The following is a 19,904-nucleotide window of genomic DNA, read 5'->3' on the forward strand; positions in this document are numbered from 1 at the left end:
ACGAGAAAATTACTAATATTGAATCAAATCAAGTCCCATCCAATTAACAAAAAAAATCCAACACTCTGTCCTGAAGACAGAACCCAGAGTAACCACTAACCAGGAGGATAGTCTGTAACACAGTCAGGAGACCTTTACAAACTGCCCCGCCCCCTCGCACACAGACGGGAGAGAGAGATCTCGTCTGGATTGGAAAGATTGAAAATACATCATAGACGCATGTTGTAGTCTTATTGCATATTAGAAACGGAGTTGGATAAACTAAAACTGCGATATAATGTTTATGTAGCAATACTACATATGACATATATTTTTTAAATGTCTCCAGTACCGATAAAAAGTCAGATAACGTCGGAGCTTAACGTTACCACTGTCTTTAATAATTCCGGCCCGGGCGGAGCCCGTTTAATACCGGGGCTCGGTACCCATCCATACATGGGGAGAGGCGCAGCATATTGCTAAGGACTAAATACGATGGGGGGTTCTCATCTCAGCCTTATTACCCATAGGGGATGAAGTGGAGTAAGTAAATAAAGAGGCCGGCGCTCCAGGGTCTGGTTCTGCTGTGCGTTTTTGTGATGTAAAGGTAAAACATTTCAGAATTCCTCCACGGGATACCATCGTCATTTTACATCACTCAACCCGCAAAATACACACACTCAGTACATAGCCTACTGTAGATAGACCCGCGAATTTGCGGGCCAGGAATTCGCGGGCACAGCCAGCTGTGCGGCTGACTGACAGCACATGGACACAGTTTACGTGTATGTGTGTGTGTGTGTGTGTGTGTGTGTGTGTGTGTGTGTGTGTGTCTGTTTCTGTGAGTGTGAGTGTGAGTGTGAGTGTGTGTGTCTGTTTCTGTGTGTGTGAGTGTGAGTGTGAGTGTGTGTGTGTGTGTGTGTGTGTGTGTGTGTGTGTGTGTGTGTGTGTGTGTGTGTTTCTGTGTGTGTGTGTGTGTGTGTGTGTGTGTGTGTGTGTGTGTGTGTGTGTGTGTGTTTCGCGGGTTGCTAAATGTTTTGTGTGTTTATGTTGACAAGGAGGTTTAATAATTGTGTGCTACACACAACGTGCAGTCGATTTCATTTTCATCGCCGTTTGTAGTAGAGTTAGCAGGGTATTTTTATTTTAACTCTCGTCCCAAATTCGTCCCCAAATTATTTTTTATCCTCCCTGACACTATTTTTTTCGGCCCCGGGACGACGGGAGGTCCTTAAACTCGAGCCCTGGGTTGGAACTACCCATTTTGAAGATTTGATCCAGATTAAAGCTTGGATTGGATTTCCTCATCTGATCGGATATCAAAGTGATCCTAATCCTGTTTTTTGGTTTTGAACTCCCCAAAATCCAAATCTGATCTGATCAGATAGGGATTAAAAGTGTTGAACTCCTGGGCCCAAATGATTACATTCCTGCAGTGGTCAGACTATACAACCAGCACAGCCCCTAGTTGCCCCCCGTCCACACACACACACACACCACACATACTATATCACCCCTTGCTGCTAAATACCAACAAACTATGTGCAACATGTGCAATATAGATGCCGTTAATAACAGTGTAATATATACCTGGCTGCTAAATCCTAAGAACTGTTACAAGGTGTGTATTTTGTAAATTGTGTAACTTTTTATTTGTTATTATATCATAACTTAGTACTTTTTTTTTTTTAATGCATGTCACATATTTACCATTATGTAACATTAAGCTGTCTGTGGCTCTTATCCTGCTGTAACTACGCACCTTTCCCCTCCGTGGGATTAATAAAGGTATTCTGAATTACCTTGAGTGGACGTCTCTTCTCGGGGAGGAGTTGCAGCATCTTCATGTTTGCTAATGGTCTGAACTTCCTGTTCATCCTCCTCTTTAGACTGAACGTCTTCCACATGTTTAGCCTCCTCTTCAAGACCACCTTCCATCACGTCCTCAAATGTTTCATCCTCATTCTCCTCCTCTTCCTCCCTCGCTGTGTCCTCTGATGTCAGGACAGGGGTCTGCTCATTGGTCTCTGAGAGCTGTTCCTCTGCTTCTTCATTTTCAGTTGGGTTTTTGATGTTCACTGTCACTACCTCGTCTTCTTCCGCTGTTTGCCCCTCCTCTCTTTCTTGGTCCTCTGGGAGAAGCAGTGCATCATAAAACTCCAGAGTGGTGTCGGACTGCTGGCTGGTGTCAAAGCTCAGGTTGAGTTTTGTGCGTGTTGCATCTGATGGTCTGGTTTTTGCAGCACTCTCATGGATGGAGATTGACTCGCTCACAAAGCATCTCAGCTCTGGGGAGGGAAGACCACCTTCTGGAGGCAGGAACTTCACATGAGGTTCTTCCCTTTCCTCCTCTTCATCATCATCATCCTCGTCCTCCTCCGCAGGCTGTGCAGACCAGGTCTTATGTGTTGCCTTGGATACAATGGGGTCTCTGGTCAACAAGCTAATCTCACTGTCTGCTGCCACCTAGAGAAGAAATCCAAAGAAGAGAGCAAACCCATTTTATTGACTAAAGACCAGGAGGCCGGGAACACTTTACTAAAAAACACATTTTGGTTTGGCCCTTGATTTTTTTGTTTTGTCAGTTAGATGTGGCCGAACAAACAAGATAGATAGGGTGGACATTGAGCAAGACCAACTTTATAAATGACATAAATTCTATCACAAAAATTAACCAAATGTAAGAGGACTAGTTCACACATTGCCTCGTAACGTATGTTTGTGTTGCAGTATTTATTATTTTTCCAAACTGTCACAATTCTAATTAAGACAGAATGAAACTGAAAAGCTAAACAGCTAAATGGGGATAATGGTTGAGTCTGCTGACAGAAACCACTAAGCACAAATGAGTTGGAGTCGGTGTTTTTTGGCGTGTGAGGTGGCTTCTGAGAGTCGACCCACCACTGCCATATAGTGCTTGGTCTTACCCCATTGGTCCATCGGATGCCCTTCTCCGATACAGGAGTTTCTTCCTCATCCATGAAGGTGATCCGGCTCTCTTTGTTGCGGAGTGGGGGGGTGATGGAGCGTCCTGGAGAAGCAGACGGGGTGGCGACGGGTGTGGGCCTCAGGCTGCTGCGCAGGATGGACTGGGGAGTGAAGGCAGAGAACACGGGGCCAGAAGCAGCCAAAGCCCGCGCTCGCTGAAAAAAAAAAAACTTGAAGTGTAAGCAACAAATATTCTAAATTATCCAGGTTTACTTAGTCAATTAATGAAAAGAAAAAAAATATGTATATAAACAGCATTTTTTCAAATCGATTTCACTTCTTAAGATATCGTGATGAGTAAGCGTTTAGGTGTTGATTTCTTACCTTGACAACCTGTGGTGTTCGCAGCAGACTGAGTTCAGGGGCCTTGCCGGTACTCTTTGGAGAAACCCAGGAGCTGAAAGGCCCGGGAGTACTGAGCAGAGGGCGGGGGGTCGTACAGGAGGGGTGAACCACCAAGTCCTTCAGCCTGGTTAGATAAATATTAACATCAGATTATTATTTGTTCTTTATGACAAATGATCAAACAACTTGTTTTTGATTAAATTGTGTCAGAGGAATAAAGCTCTCATGAGAGTACCTTGACTTTCGTCTGGAGGTAATGGTGATGGGAGTCCCCAGGAATGGCTCAGAAAGGGCCATGGAGGAGGAGGAGGGCTTGGGGCTGTAAGCATCAGCAGCCTTCGGACTGGCAGACACATTTTTTTTAAAGATTAGAAAATAAGATTATTCTTTTAAAACCAATACAAATTAATAACTTGAGTTGCCATGTTTGTATTTTCTGCTCACCTCCTGCCTGGGGAGGACTGTGGTGAAGCTCCTTTGCCCAACCACACCTCCTCAATCTTGGACAGAACATTGTTGATGAAGCCGGCCCTCGACATCACCTTCTCACTGACTGAGCGTCTGGTGATGGTTGACAGTGGCTGTGGCCGAGAAACTGTATCACAGGAAGTGAGTGTATTATTTATATTGGATAAATAATGTAACTTTAGCAGAGGTTACATTTAAACTAAAATAACAGACACTAATGCTGTGGTTGCACGCAACATATATGTTTCTTGGAGCAAATAGAAATAGACAAAAGTTTAAGTTGGGCATCTGCTCACTTTCTCGGTGGATGGCGTTGGGATGCTGGTACGGCTTCCCTTTCTCCATTGCCATTTTCCTCTGGACTCTGGGCAAAACTTTGCCGTACTGATCCAATATCGAGTTCCTGGTGATGGAACGTTCTTTAAGCTTTGGGTCTCGCTCATTCTACAAACAAAGAAGAGAGAGAATGTGGTTATAAATATTATGGGATTTGAGTATCTTCTTTCTTGCACACCGATAGGATTTACATGTTTGGAGAAATGACTAAATTGATTTAAAAAAAAAAAAAGGAATTTCTACTGTTGAATATGAGTCATATCTTAACAAAACATGAGAACTATAAATGTGACAAACTATATCTCAAGTTAATGCTGGGATAACAACCCTAGTAAAATATACCAGAGCGTCAAACCTACCGCGAAGTTCACTTTGAGCCTCTGGTTGAGCTGCAGCGCAGGAATGTATTTGGCCTGCTGGAGGTAATGAACCATCAGCAGTTCTCTGTTCTGGAGACCCCCTGTCCCCTGGAGGAACTTCTCCAAACCTTCCTGAAACACAAACCCAAGATCCGTGAATTTGAGGCATTGACTTTAAAATCCAAAAACAAAAGAAAGGAATAATCTACAAGAAGAATAATGGAATTAAAAAAATAAAAAAATCAGCTAATGAACTTGTGTCCCTCCCACCTGCTCAGTGACGCTCAGAGGAAGTTTGAACAGCTCGGGGATGAGGCCCAGCTCCTGGCAGCTCTCATACAGAAAGGCCAGCAGCTCTTCCATGTTGAGGCGATTAGAGTGCTGCCGAAGTAAGGACCACGCCTCTATGAGACACCTGGATTAGCAAAGGTAAAATAAGACATCAAGAGCTGACAGGAGTTTTATCATGCTCATTTCCTAAAACAAAAAGACATGAATTCTTGTGTTTTATAGTACATTTATATGAAAGTTGTTTCTGCTAGTGGTTTGCACACGGTCCTTTCCCTTTGTTCTTACTTGTTGTGTATAAGTACAGACAGGTAGAGTTTGGCCTGGGAGGTGGAGGAAACTGGGGGCTTCGTAACGTGAAAGTATCGGAGGGCCACTGCTTGTTGGCTCTGGCACATCAGAGCATGCAGGACGCGCTCGTGCTGCCACTCAAACTGACACTGAGAGGCCGCGGGATGCAGGAGCAACTCGAAGGAACTCTGAGCAGGAAAAAGAGAACATCAGTGTCAGAAGAGAGAGAATGAATGAAGTGTATCAATCATGTTGACAATAGTGTGGTTTGTTTACACTTTTGAAGCTCTCTGGACTTGCACGTCTTTATATCCATATCTACATCCAAACAAAATCAGTCAAATGTGTCAGAGGGGGTGTACCTGGTGGTCGTGATGGTCCAGCAGCCAGAGGCCTTGAACTAGTTTCACCAGTCCGATAGGGATGGCAAAGGCTGGGGGGAAAGACTCCACTGAGGCGCCCTCCTTATTGGGGAAGGAGTACAGAACATCCAGCAGCAGGTAAATCACCTGGGACAACAGGTCAAGGATCATACATGAGGTAGGCTTAGGAGTTTGAGATTTACAACTAAGATCAGTTAGATTGTCAATTAAACGAGCCATTTAACCCATTTAACACCACGTAAGTAATTTCATACATAACTTAGCATTATCAATAGAAAGGATACAATTGCATGTTTGGTAGATTCATCGATGTTGTCTAGGAGATAGATGTCCAATAACGCCTGTGGAACAATACAAAAATCAGGTATAAAATCAAACCGTAAAAGCAGCAGATAAAACTTAAATTAGCCACGAAAGAGAATGTAGGAAAAAAAATGAGATAAAGAATACATTCGTTTAACGCTTACATGCAATGTAGGTGGTGGGTATTGCCCAGTGCCATTCTCATCCCTCTTCCACAGGTTGGTCAAGCGCTCACCACACTGGCCGACCAAACCGTCAATCATCAGGCAGTCGGCACACCACTTGCCCCTGAGAACACCCAGCAGAGGGTCAGCATCATATCAACTTAGAATAACACTGTCATAAAAAAGATTTAATTCAGAGAAATATTGGAAGCTGCATTCATAGATTTTAAAATATTTGCAAGACTGAATTGATTTCAAGCAAAGATGACTCACTTAGACAGCCTGGCGAGCTCCTCTCTGCGTATAGTATAATAGTTGCTGATGACAGAGTGAGTGTAGAAAGGCCTGGAGATCTGGAGAGCGTCATCTTCTGGTGGGGAGGGCAGTTACAATCATACAGTGAGAATTCAGTAATATTCAAAAGTTTGGCAACCCAAAAAAACATTCAGATAATATTCTGTTAAAAAAGTAAATAACATTACCAACTAGAAACATTTTCAATTGAAAGTTGTTAACAGCATCCAGACAAACCCTAACTGCACATTCCACAATTCCTTTATGCTTAAGATATGTGTAGGTCAATGGGATCATTGTCCTGCTAGCAAACAATGTTTTCACTGACTCAGAGGAACAGTGTAGTTTGAAATTGCTCAAAAGGTTGAATGTTCATGCCAACAACACCTTACAGTACCTGATCCCTCCGGCAGCAGACCGGTGCGACAGAACCAGAGCACCACCTGAGCGTACTTTGAAATCAGACTGGACACCAAGTTCTTGTTTACCAGACCCACCATGCCTACACAAGGAAAAGATATAAGCAAAACCTCTCAATAAACCTGAATGACTCAAAACAACACCACAAGAGCCTTTCGGTCACTGCATATGGCTGATCCAAGGACACTGCATTATAGCTCAGTGTAATAAACCATAAAGACACTATTTTATTGACTTCAACACTCAATACACATTAAAACAGTTTAGCATGAATGAGAGTTCAGTGTTTCCCACAGAATGTGATTCTATTTGTGGGGGCACCGTGTGTGTCTGAGTATGTTGCACCTTTTTGTGTGAGTTCCTGAGCTTCACTGAGCAGACAGTGGAAGATGGTGCTGAGGTTACTGAGCAGTCTCTGGCTGTGCTGCAGCAGCTGCATGGTCTGAGGGTCTGTGAAGTTGGAGGAGCTGTCAAACAGCGGTGCACCTAGGGAGCAAACACACACATTCAAATGTCAATGCCAACAGGATGGATAATCAACCTGAAGGGTTACTTTACCTTGCAAACACGTCAGATCTAATCTATTTAAATGTATTACTAGATAGCCTGAGTGGTTGCCAAAATAAGGTTCGTCAGATGTCCATTTCTTTAAAACTGAGAACATTTCACTTCACTAATTCAAAGATTATGAATGTTATTTAAAAAAAGCACATTTAAGTATTACTGAGACTGCTTGGTGGATTTCAAAGTTCTAAGGTTCTTGTATATGTATAATTCAGAATGTCTTTCCATTAAAAAATAAAATAATATTACAACTTACAGATGCCATCCAGGTCCTCCTTGGTCTGGACCACTTTGTTCCAGGCCCAATCCAGGATGTAGCGCAGGTTCAGTGCAGAGCCTGGTTGTTCTGTTAAGAAGGGACAAAATGAAAAGCTTTAGAGTTGAATGCATTTATGTAAAGGGCCTGAGTAACGACATGTTTCTATGTGTGAGATGAAGCCATAGAGAGAAACAAGAGCATAGCGTTGCATATATGGCTGCATAATAATGCCGTGAACATTTTGAAAACAATGACAGTTTTTATAAATCCCAATGACTCCTCACCTTCTGCGGTCCACTGCTTGATACAGCCAGTGATCATTCCCAAGGAGCTGGTCTCTACCGCTGTGGACAGTATGGCATCCAGCTGCTCCTCCTACAGGCCAACAATACGTTACGTGTACCAATTATTGCCAGGTCTTCTGAATGAAATTGTTTTGTAATGGAAAAGGAAAAAAGGGAGTCACTTTAGCATGTGTGTGTACCTGAGAGAGGCTGGAGGGCTGGGTGTCAGCCAGGCGAGAGGAGAGGAGGCCGGACATGAGGCAGCGAGAGTAGCTGTTGGAGATGACTTCACTGGAACAAGGAGCAGCTTTCTTCAAAAAGCTCAGGGTCTGGTGATAACAAAGGGGAGGTAAGGTTTAAAATAATCCTATTTTCCAATAGAGCTGCAATGGTAAATTGACTCATCAATAAATTAATAGATAGATAAATAATCTTCAACTATTTAGACAATTGAAAATGCTGTTTTGCTTCTCTCTATTAAAATCACATTAAACTGATGACTTTGAGTATTCAAATAAAAAAAAACAAGACATTTAAACATATCATCTTGGAGTTTTTGAAACTAGGGATAGACATTTTTTTTTTAAACCCACACACACACACACCCTAGGGTATATTATGGGCAGTAATGATGTGGCATTACTTCATTGTGTGTGTCTGTGCGCATGCTTGTATGTGTTTGTGTAACGACTATTAGTGTGCTGTGGAGAGAGTAGCTATTAAGATAAAGGATGTTTTATATAGAACAAAACACTTTCCAAACGTAGAAGAAGAACACACACACACACACACACACACACACACACACACACACACACACACACACACACACACACACACACACACACACACACACACACACACACACACACACACACACACACACACACACACACACACACACACACACACACACACACACACACACACACACACACACACACACACACACACACACACACACACACACACACACACAGACACAGAGAGAGAGATTTCCATTCAAATCAACTTGACATAACCAAATTCTTTGTGAAGGGAAATTATTGTGTAGCATTAGCACAACAACAATTCACATCCTAAGTTTGTTGAGCCAACACACAGGAAAAGGCTGTGTAAACTAACAAGCAAACATTGAGAAGCATGCCTTTAAATATATGTACGGTCAAAAATGCTTTCAACAAATTGAATGCAATGTCATACAATTAATGACGAGGTGAAAGTATGCATGATTGAAAATTGAACAAGAATCTCACCTCTTTCTGATACCCAGAGCAGGTCGAGTGCACAATTCCAGAGGTGATCAAACAGGTAACATCTGGAACATGAAAGCAAGAAAAACTGTTTAGTCAACCTTCACAGTAGAACAATCCTTCAGAGACAAGGCCAGGGCTCGAGCTTAAGGATGTCCCGTCGTCGAAAAAAATAGTGTCGGGGAGGATAAAAAATAATTTTGGGACGAGAGTTAAAATAAAAATACCCTGCTAACTCTACTACAAACGGCGATGAAAATGAAACCGACTGCACGTTTTGTGTAGCACACAGTTATTAAACCTCCTTGTCAACATAAACACACAAAACATTTAGCAGCCCGCAAAATACACACAGTACGTAGCTACAGCTGTGCCGCTGGTTGTCAGCCAGTCGCACAGCTGGCTGTGCCCGCGAATTCCTGGCCCGCAAATGTGCGGGTCTAGCAGCTACATTATGTACTGAGTGTGTGTATTTCGCGGGTTGAGTGATGTAAAATGACAATGGTATCCCGTGGAGGAATTCTGAAATGTTTTACCGTTACATCACAAAAACGCACAGCAGAACCAGACCCTGGAGCGCCGGCCTCTTTATTTACTTACTCCTCTTCATCCCCTATGGGTAATAAGGCTGAGATGAGAACCCTCCATCGTATTTAGTCCTTAGCAATATGCTGCGCCTCTCCCCATGTATGGATGGGTACCGAGCCCCGGTATTAAACGGGCTCCGCCCGGGCCGGAATTATTAAAGACAGTGGTAACGTTAAGCTCCGACGTTATCTGACTTTTTATCGGTACTGGTGACATTTAAAAAATATATGTCATATGTAGTATTGCTACATAAACATTATATCGCAGTTTTAGTTTATCCAACTCGTTTAAATATATTTGGCCTTTGTTCATGTGATTGACTGATTTACTCAAATAAAAAGGTTGATGAATTATCATCTAATGATTTGTATGATGTTTTATTTCTGTTAAAGGTCACTTTGAATGATTTTAACTAATGATAATGTAGAAAAACTAATATTTTAAATTCGGGACGGTCCACATTAATTTCGGGACGGCTTAGATTGTATTTCGGGACGGTTCCGGGAGGATGGTGAAAAAAGTTAGTCGAGAGCCCTGCAAGGCTGCGCGAGCAAATACTGAGCAACACAAACAGAGCACATAAATACAGAAGGATAAGGGGAGATAATACAAAAATATATCACATTGTTGCACATAGTGTCTACACGTACCAAAGTTATATGTGGTGGGGTTAAAGTACTGTTCTGGTGGGGGGCAGGTGAAGGGAAGGCCCCTGCTCAGGCTGCGCTCGTGCACCAGCACATCCAGGAGAACATGTTTAGACACCATCTGCACCACGGGGTCCAGAGACCAAACTGCCAGGTAGGGACAATTTTGCAGAGACTGACCCGTTCTGAAAGCAACACACAAGCGAAAGTTAAATTGAGTGAAAGATGATTTATCAAAATGATGGAGGAGTTAAGTTTTGAATGGGTTTATATGAGATTATTACAACACAAAAATGACTTCAACCAAATCTTCAAATCACTTTTCAGTGTATGCAACTGTTGAAAATATTCTGTAAAAAAAGGATGTGATGAAAGTCCGTAATTTATTTTAAATGTATTTCAATTAAGAACTCAAAAAATACTAAATCAGTCTCAATAGGCACGTTCACACCGCAGTACTTTTCCCACTTTAGTTCATCAGAACTCTTTAGTTCTGATGAACTAAGTACAGGTCACTTCTTCTTCTTCTGCTTTGGGTTTACTGACAGGCAGCAAACAACTTCACGGCGTAAACTGCCGCCCAAAATCCCCGGCCGGAAGTCCCCGGAGTTAGGGACTGGCTTCAGTAGAAGCTGCTGGGAGTCCCAGCAGCTTCTACTGAAGCCTTCCGAGTAAACGGCCAGAACGCCGACACCTCCTCATCTGCACCGCTCCCATGATTTATTTTGCCATAAATTAGTCTCTCTGCGTTTCTGCACTGGGCTAATGCTAATAATGCAATGCGAGGATAATAAAATGGCGGCTTCACAAAAGCTTTTGGGAGTTTTACGGGGGGTGGTTTGCAATCCGCCCAGCCAATCAGACATAGGAACCTTTTTCTCCCACGAAAGTCCCTGCTCTATAGCAGGGACGGAAAAGGGGGTAAAAAGGTTCTGATGAACTAATTTAGTTCCTGGGGCTTGTTGGTGTGAACGCAAATATATCGTAGTTCTGGTGAACTATTGTGGGAAAAGTACTCCGGTGTGAACACGGTTAATGATACCTCAAAGAGTCTGGCATCTGTGCGTGGTACCAACGGTTGATGTCAAAAACCCCGATGTAGGTGGATGGGGTTCCCTGACCGTAGGCCTTGACTTGCCAGCAGAAGATGGAAACACTGGTGTCTGGAGATGCAACTGTACATGTGGAGTGAGAGAAAGGAAGGAGAAAGGGGAGGGTTAAAAAGGGAGGTACAACAGAAAGGAAGTACACACTGTATGCAAAAAAAAAGGACAGGCTGTTCTCCACAAGTAGATAGTAACAGTAGAAGCAGTTTTAACTAGGGCTGTCAAGTTAACGCAAAGCAAAAAAAAAATTAACGCCACTAATTATTTTAACGCATGTGTATTTTTTGTCCTCGGCCACCCCGTAGTTTCTGATGCTGACAGCCCCGCTCCTGCCGCCCGCTTGCGGCAGACCACACTTCCACGCTCACTGGCAGGCACCGACTGGCCATCGGGAGGACCGGGAGGGTGTGTGTATGTGTGGCACGAGCGAGTGAGAGAGAGACCTTACGTGTATTGTTGTTGTTAGCATCTGGTGCTAGTTACACACACACACACACACACACACACACACACACACACACACACACACACACACACACACACACACACACACACACACACACACACACACACACACACACACACACACACACACACACACACACACACACACACACACACACACACACACACACACACACACACACACACACACACACACACACACACACACACACACACACACACACACACACACACACACACACACACACACACACACACACACACACACACACACACACACACACACACACACACACACACACACACACACAGAATTGAGGCGAATATTTGTAATGTTCAGAGGTTGTTGTGTTTAATATTCATGACAAATATTTCTCATTGTTCAAATGATAATAAAAATTTGCATAAAGCATATTTGTCTACTCATATGTTGATAAGAGTATTACAAACTTGAAAATATTACTCTAAGGTACATTTAGAACAGATACAAAATGTGCGATTAACTATGGACAATCATGCGATTAAATATTTTAATCGACTGACAGCCCTAGTTTTAACACATTAATCAGGCACAGAACATGCAACTAAAATGACTGGCACCATTCAAACTCAACTCTTGGACCTTTATCGTCATGTTTCTTTTTTCTGTTATGGCCTTCACAGCGGCTTCAAGCTAAAACAATTTCATTCCCACTGCAATATCAATTTTAGGTAGGCCAAATAGAATTACTGTCATTAATATTATAAGCAGCTTTCAACACCTGCTCATGTTATTTAAGGAATTGTTTTTTTAGTCGTTAAAAGTAGCTCCCAAGCTGAAAAAGTGTGGGCACCCCAGGCCTAAACTATCTCATTTTGATAGACAAAAAGGATGATTTTTTTTATTTTCTTCAAAGGTTATATTTCTCTAATACCGCAACGCTGTCAATGTCAAAGCACAGCATATTCAAATATGATTGGAAATACTTAAAAGCTGCACAAAGTTGTTCCATAGAAATTAATATCTTCCACAGATAGTTTCAGGGGAAGCGGGCTAACCTTCGTTCATGCTGTCGTCTCTGTCAGGATGGTGTCGGAACTTCTCGATGGTCTGGCAGCTCAGCAGGCGGGTGTTGGTGGCCTGGGCCCTGAGAGGGAAAGCTGGACCATTTAACTCCTGACTGTAACGTTCCTCACAGTACTCCAGACCCTGAGAGACAGCAAGTTAAAAAGGGAAGAATGTAAATCAAAAAAAGTAAATATATATAGTAAATCAGCTGGGACTTAAACATCACGAGTAGAGTGAGGGTGTCACTATTTGAGGTCAATAGAGAGAATAGTGGTGTGATTCTGTGTGCACTACAAACCTCATAGAGGATCTTCCCAGATGATAGACACTTCCTTTCACTGAAAGCCAGCTGAAGTAGGCGGAGGCTGACCATATCTCCCTCGCTGTGTGGGAGTGAGAGAAAAATAGGCAAGGGGAAAATAAGAACCTACAGAATCTCAAGGAAAATATGCCATGAGTTCACCTCTTTAAATTCACACAAATAACATAGAAAACATGTGTTTAATGCAGGACTTACAGGTCCTGAGAAGACTGGACAGCCCAGAGGTAGCAACAGTTCCTGGGGTCGTTTTCTGGCTCCTGGAAGGTGAAGGCATGCACAGGCACCCTGCCACCTTCTAACTGGGAGTGGTATCTACACATAGAAGGAAACTTTTATGAACACATGGTGACTTTTCTAATTAAAAATGCATAGCGTTGAGCCTAAAATGGAAAGTAAATCATAGCTGCTTATGAATAAAAAAGCAACCACAGACATGCAATTACATTACATATGGCTCTTGGGATATGAAACATGTTTGTAATGAAAAACCTACAGTTTGTTGGACGGATTCTTTTTTATTTAATAGGTTTTTATATTTTAATGTATTCATTCGTTTTTTCTTCCTTTATTTTACAGAGAGGGATCACTAATTATTTTATTGTGTTTTATCATACCTTTTACCTGCTGTGTCTTTACAGAACATACGGTAATAATCCAATGTGGCCTCACAAAGGATTGTCTATAAACTGACACCCAGGCATTTTTTGCACTTTCACAGAATATGGAAGTCAACAGAAATAGAAAAACTCACTCCTTCTTTAGAGTCTTCATGTTCCACAGCTGTAAGTTTCCATCTGAAAATCCCACCGCCAGCTGGTTGGTCCTGGAGATGTACTGCAGAGCTGTCGCTCCAACACTGCTGGGCCCATTCAGCTGGAGACAAAGATGTCTGCCCTGACTGGTGCCGACTTCTCTCAGCCGGGGGATCTCTGCTGGAGATTTGGTCACTACCTGCAGGTCTGTGAACAGAGCAAATATAAAAAGAGAGATGGTTTCAATTGGAGAAACAAGTTTGTAGCAGGAAATCCAGAAAGCAAGACAATAATTATTTTACTCCCTCAAGAGGCCTATAGGCTCGCATCATTATATATCCATTTTAGAATAGAAGAGTTCAATCACACAAGCTCCTCACCTGAAGCCTCCAGTTCACTTTGGCTGCAGGACAGGTCGTCCAGGCAGAGGTCGACCAGCAGAACATGGCCGAGATCTGTTACTACGGCGGCAATGCCAAAGAACCAGCGCAGACTTTGGTGAAGATGCTGGGTGGAAGCACTTGCTCCACCATAACTCACTAACGGCTCAATAGCTGTAATCTACAGCAGAGAGGATGGAAAGAAAACAGAAAGAAAGTGTTGAAGTTCTGATGGATAAGATAAGATAGGATAGGATGTCCTTCTCTTAAATACCAGTAGCATGTTGCCCTAAACCGGTACATTGAAATCATTGTTTAAGAAGATTTAGTCCACCTCGACCAGATCAGAGTCGAGGTGACCCTGGTGCACTGCCCACTCACCCTGCCTGGTATAACAACAGCTTTGACCACCCTTGATAGTCCCAAATCATAAAGACACAGCACACTTCCCTCTGCTTCCTCCAAGCCGACAAGTAATCCAGACCTAGTAAATTACAATAATAAAAAGCATTAGCATATATATATATATATATATATAAATAAATATAAAAGAACACATCTTTTTTGTAACAAAATGTGGAAGCACATAATTCTGACACTTGTTCACTATCACAAATTACAAGTTTAAATACTATTTTATAGTTTGTTTGGACTACAATCCACATCAAATAGATAGAAAGAGAAAAGTAGTGGAAGAAAGCTCAGACCTTTTTAGCCAGCTAAAGTCCCTGGCAGCAAGGACAGTGGGGGGGTGCTCTCCTCCACCACTGAAGCAGTACGCAGACAGTCGCTCTCCTGTCACTGAATGGACCACCTCCAGGTGGGGGCCGCAGGCCAGCCAGGCAAGCCCGCTCCGGCCTTCGCACACACAGACATTAAAAGGGCAATGTTAGTGCAATCTGATCCAGTATTACCACTAAGTTAGCTTCCATGTTCAAGAATACACAGCTCATGATGGAATAAACAATTGACCTGCTCCTAGTTCTACAAGCTGTATTTGGGGATAAAACCTCAAATGTAAGCATCCAAAAATGTAAATCTTTGTTTAACGTAAGGATGGAAAGAGTGTTTAATTAATATCAGCGGGAGATACAATTAACATTTACAGAGATTACTGATCAGCGAAAATAGGCTTACCAACAGTGAACTTCCCATGTAACACAGAGTCTAGGGTGATCTCATCCTCTCCCAGAGCATCTATAGTCACTCCAGGAAACGGCAGCAAGCTGCTGGTGACTTGGGCCGTCAGGTCATGCATGGTTCACTTCATAAACAAAAACAACACAATATATGGCATATTAGAAATAGCAGTTTGCAATCTTGTTGCTAGAGTTAAATGGTAAAAACATAATTACGCAACAACACACTAACCTAGATATTTTCATGTATAAGTCTAAATATAAATAAAAACACTCTGAGCCCTTTATACTCGCTAAATTAATTTCAGGCTTTATCTGCTCAACTGGGTTTTACAGCACAAAGGAGTCTTTCTTCCGAACAACAGTTGCACCCCGAGTTGTCAGCAAATGTGTTAACAACTGGTGCCACTGGATCTGTTCTCAGATCAACCAAAACAAATTGATGACACACTGCTGCTCTACCTCTGACAAAAAACGGTGTTATTGTGAAACATGTTGTAATGTTGTTGTTTTTTTAATAGCTTATGTGTGATGTTTTTAACACTGATATTTGTATTATAATTTTTAGCCAAGATGTATATCTATTTATTCTTATGTTATAACCATTTTTCACTCAACTCTGCATGTGTATACTATCCCTCTGCCTTGTTATTTATCTAGTCATCCACCAAGATAATATTATCCCCAGCAGTTTGGTATATGCAGTTGTGTTTTCAAAGCCTTCTTCACCTGAATTTGCCCTTAAGTTTCAGCGTCCACAATTGGACACAATACTGCCCTCTGTGACCAGAATTCAAAACACATTTGATTCAACGGAACTCCCGCGCAACATGCCTGTCACTACGCAGCCACATGCCATGAAGTGATAAAACATGTTGACATAATGTAAGAATTATCTTTAAACAAGCACAATTTAAGAACTTAAAAGTGTCACTACACTATTACAGACGATAGTGTTCACAACCAAATATAAATAAATACAACATCTCACTTGTCATTTATCGCGTTTGACAATCCATCAAATGTGTTACTCTCGCAATGTGTTACAACCCAGATCAATGTATTCATCCAACCGGCAAACGTATCAGACAATATATGGACGATAAAGATGTTTGAACGTCAGTTAACTATCTAGAGTTAGCTCTGTCGTTGGCATCTGCAAAATACAGATTAGCTTGGTCTACTGCAGTTAGCCTTAAACTAGCTTGACATAATGTAAACAAACCCATTATCCCATTCTTTGTACAATAAAATACACATTGATGTTAAACACAAAATACATACACTATATATATGTGTGTGTGTGTGTGTGTGGATGTAATCTAGGGCTGAAGAAGGTAATGACAATATGTATGCAGCATATTAGCAGGCTACCCAGTTAGCTTGCAAGGTCACGCAGGATCACAGTTTATCTAAATTCACCATCTCAAGTTAGTCTTACTGACGAGCTATGTGCATATTGCATCGGCTGATGAGTTATTGGACATGTGCTCCAACAAATCATCTTTACTAACGCCGATAAACATTTAATTCTAGGGTAGTTTAGTCAAGGCGGCTAGCCACTCCAGCTGGAGGTCCGTTGCTGCTTTTGCTAACGCGATCCGTTCGCGTTAATGATAGCAAAGATTCCGTGACCTATTTTAGGGCTGACATCCAGAAACGTTATTATTTCACTAGACCCATAACATACCGTAACTTCCTTGTAGCAGACTAATGTAAGTGTCTTTCCCTAAACCAGTAAAGTAAGGTAGGTAACGTTACACTTATGTAGTGGTCTTCCTTTAGCTTTAGCATTTGCAAACGTAATAGCAATACAAAACTAGATCAACGTAAGTGTGTAGCTAATGGCAACATCGCGTTAGAGCCAGACTTCTTCAGTCACAAGTTGAGCTCTAACTGCAATTCTTGTTTTGGGGAATTTAAGCAGCCTAACGACTTTATGGAGCTAGTACTGCTAGCTAAAACGTGATGCAATGTGCCCCGCTAGCTGCTACCCACGTTTAGGTTACCTGTCTGCCACGGATGTTCAGATTTCCTTGAAGAATCTCCTGATTCCCTTTCTCCCGTATCATACTCCGCTCCTTTTTTCAAAGTACAACACATACGTACAGCCCTTTGGGGCCTTCACTAGACTGCCAAGTAAGAGATGCTCCCTCTGACTTCTGGTCTCCACCTATGGTTTCCACTCAAAGCGCCATTTCCACTATTGGAAAGTGCTCCATGCCCTTCTTCTTCGCCGGCATTGAATCTGGCACAGCGAACACTACTGCTGCCCTCTTCCGGTTGGGCGTGCTTCTTCTTCTTCTTTAATGTTTATTGGCGGTTGGCAAACCAACTTGTAGGTGCATTACCGCCACCAACTGGACTGGAGTGTGGACAAGAGACTATGCAGAAAACAATAAACAAAAGAAATAAAATAAAGAACCAAAACTCTAGATTATTTTAAATGTATCAATTTCTCTTAGTTATATACCGTAATAATCTCACAATACATATTGCCTGATGCTTTCCCTACAGCCCTGATAGCGATAAGTCATGGAATATTGCTTTCTTCAGTGTCTGGAAAAGCAACATTCCATGAAAAAAAATTCTCTGAATACTATATTTCCTGCAAAGCAGTAAAACATGCTCAACAGTTTCTGGCTGGCTACAGTGTATACACTTTCCGGTTGGATGCTTTCCTATTATACTTAATGTATGATTGAGACCTGTATGACCTATTCTCATCCGAGAAATGACATTTTCCTCCCTTCTTTTAAACCCCACCTTCCTTCCATCCCCCACATACCTTTGAATTGTATAAAGATGTCTTCCTGTATCACTAAGGTCCCAATGTTCTTGCCATGTTGTTTGTGCATATTTCTGTATGAATGTTTTAACCTCCGCTTTGCTAAGTGGAACTTCTATGTTCATCATTCTGAGTGTTTGTTTGGCCAGAATATCCACCTGTTCATTGCCCTCCACACCAACATGAGCAGGAACCCAGATGAAACGAGTTGCTATGCCTTTGATTTGCATTTTATATAAAATTAGAAATATTTCATTTATTATGTCAATTCTAAATGAAGATCTACCTGATTGTATACTCGATAATGCTGAAAAGCTGTCAGATGCGATAAAGCGTCTTTGGGTTCAAGAAAAGCGCTATAGAAATAAAATGTATTATTATTATTATTAGATGCAATTACACTATTATGTATTTCTTTCTCCTCTATTCATTTCAATGACAACAACAATGCTAACTCTGTGGTGTATACTGACACTGTTACCCTTTTCTTTATATGTGTATTAGCCTACTCACTGGGATATAAACTGCTGCCCCTGCAAGCCCTGTCTCTGGATCTTTGGAGCCATCTGTAAATATGACTGTTGAGTCTGAGTGATATCTTGCAAAAATAATTCTGGACTATGCGCCATACCGGTAGTAGTTCTTTCTTTTCCTTCAACTCTTTTTGTATATTGATGTCTACCCTTGGCAATGGGAATAACCAGGGTGGAAAGGACGAGATTGGAACTCTGGGGCAATACTGTATTTTATTCAAACCTATACTTGCTGCTTTAACATCGCCAATCCATCCAAAACTTTTTAAATGTGACTCATTGTGCTCCCAGCAGTATTTCAAAAATACTTTTCGCAGGATGACTATCACAATGCCCCTGAAGGTTTACCCAGTATGCCAACATTAACTTCACTCTTCTTATCCTTAAATGCATTTCTCCCATTTCCACCTGTATTGCTAATACTGGAGATGTTTTAAAAGCTCCACTACAACTTCTCAGGGCCTGAGTTTGTAGGACATCCAGTTTTTTAAGGTTTGATTCTGCTGCTGCCATGAACGCTATACACCCATAATCTAATACAGGTCTCATGAGTGCCCAATAGATATTCAGAAGTGATGACCTACTCGCTCCCCACTCCTGTCCCACCGAAGTACATTGTTGACCTTTTTACATTTATTTTGAACTTTTCCTATATGATTGCTCCATGTTAGCTTTCCGTCAAACCAAACACCAATCAATCTTATTGTATACTATTAACCTGTTCAAGAGGTTGCTCATACAATTGTAACGATATAGGAGCAATTTTATGCCGTTTTGTAAAACAAATGACCTGCGTCTTAGCACTGACAGTTTGAATCCCCATTTATTCGTCCATTTCTCCACTTCAACTATTGCAGCTTGTATTTTCTTTCCAACATGTGCTACATTGCGGCCTTTTGCCCACAAAGCCCCATCATCTGCATACAAAGATTTTCCCACACTTGGATGAACTTGATTAAAAATGTCATGTTTCATTATATTGAACAGCAACGGACTACATACACTACCTTGCGGAGTACCATTTTCCACAGCATAAACACTTGAATATTCTGCACCTACTCTTACTTGTATTTTCCTGTCCAGTGAAACATTCATAACCCAATTATATGCTTTAACACCAATTCCCAAAGATTTTAACTTGACTAGTAGTCCTTCCTT

General features: G+C 41.8%; 1 protein-coding gene across 3 annotated transcripts in view; it reads right to left on the reverse strand.

Moving 5' to 3' along the window:
- ahctf1 (AT hook containing transcription factor 1) overlaps nt 1-17,693 on the reverse strand; it is a 32,161-nt gene extending 14,468 nt beyond the window's left edge. For 2 of the 3 annotated variants that reach the window (XM_079665072.1, XM_079665070.1), the window contains exons 1-30: nt 17,435-17,693; nt 15,424-15,550; nt 14,994-15,144; nt 14,668-14,770; nt 14,287-14,467; nt 13,906-14,113; nt 13,350-13,466; nt 13,131-13,215; nt 12,823-12,973; nt 11,256-11,388; nt 10,217-10,398; nt 8,982-9,043; nt 7,926-8,054; nt 7,726-7,816; nt 7,439-7,528; nt 6,964-7,104; nt 6,596-6,700; nt 6,178-6,274; nt 5,905-6,028; nt 5,722-5,778; nt 5,417-5,563; nt 5,052-5,242; nt 4,746-4,890; nt 4,476-4,607; nt 4,077-4,224; nt 3,757-3,907; nt 3,548-3,655; nt 3,292-3,436; nt 2,907-3,122; nt 1,782-2,445 (exon numbers count right to left, since the gene is read on the reverse strand). In XM_079665072.1, the coding sequence (XP_079521198.1) occupies nt 1,782-2,445; nt 2,907-3,122; nt 3,292-3,436; nt 3,548-3,655; nt 3,757-3,907; nt 4,077-4,224; nt 4,476-4,607; nt 4,746-4,890; nt 5,052-5,242; nt 5,417-5,563; nt 5,722-5,778; nt 5,905-6,028; nt 6,178-6,274; nt 6,596-6,700; nt 6,964-7,104; nt 7,439-7,528; nt 7,726-7,816; nt 7,926-8,054; nt 8,982-9,043; nt 10,217-10,398; nt 11,256-11,388; nt 12,823-12,973; nt 13,131-13,215; nt 13,350-13,466; nt 13,906-14,113; nt 14,287-14,467; nt 14,668-14,770; nt 14,994-15,144; nt 15,424-15,544 (4,375 nt within the window). In that variant the 5' untranslated portion in view covers nt 15,545-15,550; nt 17,435-17,693. The remainder of the gene's footprint in view (nt 1-1,781; nt 2,446-2,906; nt 3,123-3,291; nt 3,437-3,547; nt 3,656-3,756; nt 3,908-4,076; nt 4,225-4,475; nt 4,608-4,745; nt 4,891-5,051; nt 5,243-5,416; nt 5,564-5,721; nt 5,779-5,904; nt 6,029-6,177; nt 6,275-6,595; nt 6,701-6,963; nt 7,105-7,438; nt 7,529-7,725; nt 7,817-7,925; nt 8,055-8,981; nt 9,044-10,216; nt 10,399-11,255; nt 11,389-12,822; nt 12,974-13,130; nt 13,216-13,349; nt 13,467-13,905; nt 14,114-14,286; nt 14,468-14,667; nt 14,771-14,993; nt 15,145-15,423; nt 15,551-17,434) is intronic. The other variant, XM_079665071.1, reaches the window with a different exon arrangement.
- Nucleotides 17,694-19,904: the final 2,211 nt, after the last annotated feature.

Source organism: Notothenia rossii (assembly GCF_949606895.1).
Source record: "Notothenia rossii genome assembly, chromosome: 2".
Lineage (NCBI taxonomy): Eukaryota > Metazoa > Chordata > Actinopteri > Perciformes > Nototheniidae > Notothenia > Notothenia rossii.